This window comes from Amblyomma maculatum, chromosome 1 (genome assembly GCF_055883805.1).
Source record: "Amblyomma maculatum isolate TAMU_Amacu chromosome 1, ASM5588380v1, whole genome shotgun sequence".
Taxonomy (NCBI): domain Eukaryota; kingdom Metazoa; phylum Arthropoda; class Arachnida; order Ixodida; family Ixodidae; genus Amblyomma; species Amblyomma maculatum.
This window is the reverse complement of record NC_139344.1, coordinates 368,940,044-368,947,924: the sequence shown is the minus strand read 5'-3', so window position 1 is coordinate 368,947,924 and position 7,881 is coordinate 368,940,044. Positions and strand designations below refer to the sequence as shown.

The window sequence follows — 7,881 nt, the reverse complement described above, 5'->3', positions numbered from 1 at the left end:
CGGGGTGCCTGACTTAAGTCCTTCTCACCGGAGCATCAGCTGACCTTAGACCGACAAGCCTCAAATCGCAGGCGACTGGCATTTAGTTACGCAGCCGATCAAAGCTTATTATTATTACTACTGCCTCTGGCAGGTGGTAGCTCGCAGGTGACAGGACAAGGCGCTGATTGGTCGGCGGGTTGTGTGATGTAACGAGACAACGTGACGTCACAAAGTTGGTACGAGAGCATGCAGTTGGAAATCGAGTCTGGCACCCTTGTATGCCGAGTCAGACACGGTACGTACTCCTACGACAGGCAGGCGTATTCATAACGCTTTACAATTACGTCACGTAATGGGGCAGATGACGACTGTATGCTAATCGGTATGTACGAGATAATTAAGGAATTAGTGATTGATTGAGCAGCAAAGTGCACATGCGCGAATGAATATCTGACACGCAAGGGGAGCTTTCAGACGGCGCAAATAACTGGCCCAATATTGGTACTATGTTGGTAATGTCCTGCAATACATAGGACCGGTACATTGCGAGCACACTCCGGTGGAGATCTCCCCTGATGGGGCTGGTACAGGTGGGTCACCGCCGCTTGCGGCGGGGGCTAGCCTGGCACCGAATTTTTATCTGTTCTAGGCCGTCATTGCACACGCCACCGCTCGTGGTGGACAACGGCTGTTGTTGCGGCGCGCGTCTTTCTTTCCCTCTTCCTTTTGTTTCTTATCTATATTCTCTTCTATCTGCACGAGGCAGCGGAGGTGGCTCAGCTACAGAGCCAGTAGCAGGCCCGTGCATTTTCTTTTCTTTCTTTCTACAGCCACAACAACAACAACAACAATAGCACACTCCAATATTGGCCCGATGACATCTGCTGCCTGGGACGAGATACATTAACGCCGTCGCGTTATACCCTTCAATTTGGAGCTTAAATGTCCTCCAATTTGCTTTCTGCTCAGCGCCTAATCCGGCTCGGCCAGTTGAGTATCCTTCTGCAACAAATTTCAGTGTTAACTGATGCGTGAGGCGGTTATATGTGCCGGTAAACTTCGCAGCGCGCCTGTGTAACACTACCGCGCATTATGTAACCACCTCTCTCGGTCGCCGTGGTCGAGGATTCTCCTTCCTATCACGTTCTCTCCCTCAATTCACAGGAAAATCAACAACGCTGATTGGGAGAGAGGGATGAAATGCATGCTCAGTTGCGCCCGAGAAGTTCTCCCATTCCGAATCGCTTCGGCGCCCCCTCTCCCGCGCCATTAGGCAGCGTTGTCTCTCCATCGCTGGGACACGCGTTTCGACCAAGGTTGCGGCCTTGCGCTGCCTGGCTATACGCGACTACGGAGCCAATGGTGGGCATTCGCCAACATGAGCGGCTACCTGGAGGATCTAGACGAGCAGCAGCGGACTGCTCTGGAGCAGGTAAGCCATGGGCAAAATGACGGACAGAGAAAAGAGAAATTTTCACCCGTCTGATCTTCCCGGTATACGAACGCAGCCGACGAGACTCTTACCGACTCATGCATCGCTCATTTATTTTTCCTTCCACTATAATTATGCAATTCGCGAACGTAATTACAGACCCGAAAACATGCAAACATTCGAGTTCGGCGGGAATACGTTTTATTCGTACTCAGTTGTTGTGTTGTGCTGCGTCAGAGCTACTATTCGCACAGCATAATGAAGTATTGATGATTTTTATATTATTGTTCGAGATAAAATGCAACTAAAAGTACACCGCGTGCGCCTGCGAGGTACTAGTAACTGTAATTCATGCATATTTTCGACCTTTTGGATTTTTTGGCTAATAATCATTACAGCATGGTAACCAACGAAAACCCTTCTCGAGGAACTGGCATTGTGAAGGCGAGTAAAAGTTATGGATGATGGATGATGGAAAAGGTTATGGATGATGCGCGTGGCTGCAATACGCTCCCTGGTTTCCTTCACAGAGATTATGCAATGGAAATGCGGCGTCAGCGACAATAGCTTACCTCAGTCCGTTATTTAAAATCACACGCACTGACTTACTCCGTTCAAGATTCTTGAGCGTCATGTTTGATGAAATGAGGCAGGATAGTGTCATGTATAGCAATCTGCTTTCAGCGCACTGAAGGGTCTCCATTAAAGCAAGACGAATTTCACTGAGGCGGGAAGCTTAGCTCTTCGTCCCGGAATAAATTTTTTCTTCAATTTCAATCATTTGCCTGTTATACACGCGTGTTAAGCCTTTTTTTATTGCCCTATCTGTTATGAATTTGCTAAGAAAAGAACGATGTTACCCCCCTACGAAAATCAGCAATATATGCACATCAAGGCGTATGCAGTTTTCCCGGCATTTTAAGTGTAGGGGCTTTATGCTAACAGTGATTCATCAGGAGGAAAAAAACAACATACCAACCATGCTTTGAAAAGCAGGGAGCTATATGCACACATATTTGACCCGAAGTTTGAAGAAAACCAATGAAGTATCAGTTGCACAAAGCTTTCCATTCAGTCAGCCATCCCTCAGAAACGTCTCTGAGAATTCGTTTTAATATCCAAGCACGCTGATGAGAGATGTCGGAGAATTCAGTGCATTAGAAGCCTTCCTTCCACTGGTTTGTGCTTAAGCAGTGTTCGGTTCACTCTTCAAGATTTTTAATATACACTGCGACGGGTTCGGTGGGAAACGATTCATAATGCACGCATTCTAATGCTTGATGGACTTTCCCCGCTCTTTTTGTCTTTTTGTTTTCCACGCCGGATGAAGCTTCGGATGATCGCCTTGATATCAACAAATCCAATGAGATATTTATTGCTCATTCATTTTCGCTTGCACTAAAATAATGGATCGTCGCTGCAGATCCCGCTTTCAAGGACGCCTGGTTAGTATGCAAGATGGGACGAGAGTTATTCGTTCAGAATAGCCGGTAATGCTTGTTACTTCGAGAGATATATATATAGTTCCTAGCTCTCTAACGTATGCCACTATACTATAGCCTTGGTTACCAGCGTACGCTTGGTCTATCTCCGTCACAAAGAACGGAAAACTGAGCTTTGTTCTCATAAAGCGACGGCTGCACGTGCACGGAGTCGTATACGGGCGGCAAACAGGTAGTACGGAAAGCGTTTGTGGGAAAATCATGTTCTTGCCCGTCTCGGCGCTTCTCAATATTGTGCCGCTCTGGTTAGAGCCAATATTTCTGACTACAAATTTTCCGCCGATAGCTTTATGCACGATCTTGGTTTAGGAATTAGTTTCCCAAGGGGGACTCCTAATTATGCGCAGTTATGCGCTGTCGCTTTTGTTACTATTATTTCCACTTTTTCACCTCACCCTGTGAAATATAATATACGCCTGCTTGCGGTTGTTCTGGGAAGTCAGCTTTTACGCCGCGTTGCAAAACCTGGACACGTATATAACAAGTGCACACACAAAAAAGGTAATGCTATGTAGATGCACGGACACAATGAGCGCACTCAAATGAGGGTTGAAAAGCGTCTCGCCATCACTGCATATGTCGGTTCCTTTTGAGCTCTGCAGCCTAGAGCAGACATGTTCATTCCATCCCTAATCCGTAATACATGTATAGGCCTTTGTTATTTGCACACACTGAAAATATATACGTAATACTTATATCAGTTATCTGTATTGCTGCATGAGCTTCACTGCTGCGCCGAAAGAGATCGGGATAGCCAGAACGGTTTACTTTAAGGAACTTCGCCGTAGTGGAGCCGTAGTTAAGACGCCAGACTACTGTTCCGGAGTACCCGGAGGGTGGCTGCTCCTGGCCCTGATGGAGCTGGGACAGGTAGGTCACCGCCGCTTGCGGTGGGGGCTAACCTGCCACCGAATTTTTATCTGTTGCAGGCCGTCATTGCACCCTCCACCGCTTCGGTGGTGGACGACGGCTGTTGCAGCGTGCGTCTTTCTCTCCCTCTTCTTTTTCTTTCTTCTCGATTTTCTCTCCTGTCCGCACGAGGCAGTGCAGGTGGCTCAGCTACAGAGCTTGTAGCAGGCCCGTGCATTTCGTTCCTTCTTCCTACAGCCACAACAACAACGAGTACCCGGGCTCGAACCCGACCGCCAGCGGCTGCTATTCGATAGAGTCGAAACGGAGAGGCTCTCGTGTGCTTTGTGTCAGTGAACTTTAAAGATCCCCCAGGTGGTCGAAATTACTCCGCAGCCCTCCACTTCTTCAGCTCTTTATCTGTTTTCCACTTGACTCCCGCTTTTATACCTTCCCATACGGCGCGCGTGGTTCAGGAGTGCACAGAACAATTGGTGTGTGATGGATGTTGTGCCTTTCCTTTCTTGCAGCCTATTAATATTAATATAATAATAATATTAATAATAATAATAATAATAATAATAATAATAATAATAATAATAATAATAATAATATTATTATTATTATTATTATTATTATTATTATTATTATTATTATTATTATTATTATTATTATTATTATTATTATTATTATTATTATTATTATTATTATTATTATTATTATTATTATTATTATTATTAAATTCTTTGCAGCAACACAATCTAACTCAAAACTGTTGCGGTAATGTTCGTGATATTTGTTTAGCTGACGTCGAAAGTGTTCAAGTCTCGAGCTCTGACATATCATTGACTCGCTGTGACAAATTTCATCCTCAACTTTTAATTACGACCTCAGTCTCTGCATCGCTTTTTACTAATCCAGATCCTGCGCGGAATCCGCCACGTTTCGCGTATGCACGGTTTCTTTTCTTCTGTCGATTGGTCGCTTTTGAAGGAAATTAGTGATGCTGACGAACAAGTCAGTCGGTTCACTGAAATTGTTCTTAATGGCATGCGTCAGTACATACCGCTGCATACTCCTACTCGTACCAAGTTTCCTTTCTGGTTTTCCGGAAAAAAAAAAAAAAACTGATTGATTTATAGGAAGCGAAAGGCACGGTAACTGTCTCACTTGTTTTCTGCGGACACCTCGACCGCGCCATAAGGGAAGGGAGGAAGGTGGGAGTGAAAGTGGAAAAAGAGAAAGAGGAGCCGTAGTAGAGGGCTACGGAGTAATTTCGGCCACCTGGGGATCTTTAACGGGCGCTGACATCGCACAGCACACGGACGCCTCTTCGTTTCGCCTCCATCGAAACACAGCCGCCGATGTCGGGTTCGAACCCGGGTATTCTGGCACAGTAGTCGGGCGTTTTACCACCGCACCACCCGGGGAACTAAGAACAGCGCTACAACGTAAGGAGGGGGCGCACCATAAATAATAAATAATAATGATAAGCACATCAACTTGGTGCTGGGATTTCGATGATCAAGTAGGCCGGTCCCCGGGTGAGGCTGTTCCATTGCACCATAAAGCGAAACGCAGGTTTTCCGGAGAACTAAGAACAGCGCTACCTACAACTTGAGGGGGCGTACCATAAAGTGGAACGCACTCGGCTTGATATATGTGGGCAGACGAATTTCGCCGCTTGCGCTCCCTTTTCAAGCGCCTGCATAAGCGGGATCATGACTGCATCTTGAGTCTTTGAAGAAGGATGCCTCGAATCGTCCTGTTGAGTTGTGGCTATACATTCGCCAGCGTTCTAATAAATCCGATTCCCTTATTAACTTGGTTGGCTCTCACGGGTTTGGGTTTGAAATTCGAGGTGTTGCCGACAGTTTTGCCCAGCACTTTTCCTTTGTGTACAAACCTCCACATGGTGATTCTGCTTTCCTTCCATCTGGTGTGACAAATTCCATTCTCTTTGATGAAAATTCGATTACTGTGAGACTTAAACGCCTGAAACCATCTTCGTCCTCTGGATTCGAAGGCGCGTTCTAGCCGCCATAATAAAAACATTCAGTAGTATCTTCATACCCGTTTTAACCACAATATTTAATTACTGTTTGAAAATTCGGCCTTTCGTCGCCCATGGAAAATGGCATGTACTTTTCCTGTCTTCAAATCAGGAAACAAAAATAATGTTTCCAATTATCGCTCCATTTCTCTTCTGTGTGCAACATCTGAGCTTTTTGAATTAGCCTTGCACAAAGTACTCTCCTTCCATCTCAAACGTCATGATACCCAAACAGCATGGCTTCAGCATGGTCGTTCTATACTGCAAGTAACCTAGCCAAGTTTATGACTTATACCTCTGCTGCAGTCCCTCAGAGACGACAGGTTGACGCTACGTACTGTGATTTGAGCAAATCTTTTGACGTTGTCACTCACCCCTCGCTACTTCTCGAAAAGCTCTCTGGAATCAAAATTTCATTCGTAACCCTCCTGCGTAGCTATACCTCTCCTTGATCGCTCCTGCTTTGTCAGCATCAATGAACAGACCTCCTTCGTTTACCCTGCAGACAGTGGAGTTCCTCAAGGTTCAGTATTAGGCCTGCTTTTTCTTTTTTATTAATGACGTTTCCTCCGTGGTCAGGAATTCCTCTTTTCTCCTTTATGCTGATGACATAAAAATGTTCAAGATAATACTTTTTTTTTTTTTTTCAATATTGCTTGTCTTTGCAATAGGACATATCTGCTTTCTCTAATTCCTGCACGAAAAATGGGCTTACTCTCAATTCTTCCAAAACTAAGGTTGTCTCACTTACTCGTAAAACACATAACCTTCTTTACCCTTATTCTGTGGATTCTATGGTGTTGTACAGGTTCGAAGAAATGAATGACCTCAGTGTACTTTTCGGCTGTGCCCTCAGCTTCTCATCTCATACTAAGTGCATTGCTCTGCGAGTATGCGCACACTCGGATTCATCTGCAGGCTTTCGGGAGAGTTCCGTACTCCACTTCCTTTCTTAATGCTGTACTTTTACCCGTATGCTTGCCGCTCTCGGAATATGCATTTGTTGTTTGGAATGGCACTTGCAAATTAGACTCTGACAAAATTGGCAGAGTACAGCACAAATTTTCGCGCATATTTCAAGATCGTTTTTCCCGCACAAATACTACCCTTCGCTCCCCACGGAGTAACTCTCCACATCTTCCTTCTCTTAATTCCCGTCGGGTTAGTGCAGATATCAATTTTTTGTACAAACTCCTCCAAGGCCACATTATGTGTTCTGATATCCTGGAGTGCACCCTTCTGCGAAGTTCGCGGAAAAACATGTGAATTCAGACCAATTCAAGTTTCTCTGCTTCTGCATTTTCACTCCCTTCTGAAGAGAATACAGAGGCTGTTTAATTCCTTTTGTCTTCAAGTTGATGTCTTCGGAAACTAGCTTTCTTCTTTTTTATTGGAAGTTAGTAGCCTCATATTCTGAACGGTCCTTTTATAACATATTACTTCCTGTTTTAAGTCATTTCCATTTACTTCAATTGTGCTTTTCTTCCTGCTTATATTTGTCTATGTTCTCAAAATTGTTTTAATCTTTTTTTATTGATATTCTCACTTTAGCAATGTGCATTCGTATCTGATTCTTTTTATCGCTTCCTATGGTTTATGTATTGTATTTGAGTATATTTTGTTTTGTTTTCCTCTTTTGGGCGCTTTATTGTGTTATGAATTCAGACCATTTCAAGTTTCTCTGCGTCTGCATTCTCACTCCCCTCTGAAGAGAATACAGAGGCTGTTTATTCCCCTTTGTCCTCACGTTGATGTCTTCGGCAACTCGCTTTCTTTTTATTGGAAGTCAGTAGCCTCAGAATCTGAACGGTCTGTTTATCACACATTACTTCCTCTTTCAAGTCGTACCTATTTACTTCAATTGTGTTTTTCCTCCTGCTTATATTTGTCTGTCCTCGAAATTGTTTTAATCTTTTTTTTTTATCGATATTCTTACTTTAGCAGTGTGTATTCGCATCTGATCCTTTTCATCGCTTCTTTGGTTGGTTGGTTTGTGGGGTTTAACGTCCCAAAGCGACTTAGGCTATGAGAGACGCCGTAGTCGAGGACTCCGGAAATTTCGA

General features: G+C 44.4%; 1 protein-coding gene across 1 annotated transcript in view; it reads left to right on the top strand.

Moving 5' to 3' along the window:
- Positions 1-1,360: 1,360 nt before the first annotated feature.
- The window catches only part of LOC146208102 (SEC14-like protein 2), a 33,725-nt gene continuing 27,204 nt past the window's right edge, over positions 1,361-7,881 (top strand). The window contains exon 1 of the mRNA XM_084591765.1: positions 1,361-1,414. Within this exon, the coding sequence (XP_084447891.1) occupies positions 1,361-1,414 (54 nt within the window). The remainder of the gene's footprint in view (positions 1,415-7,881) is intronic.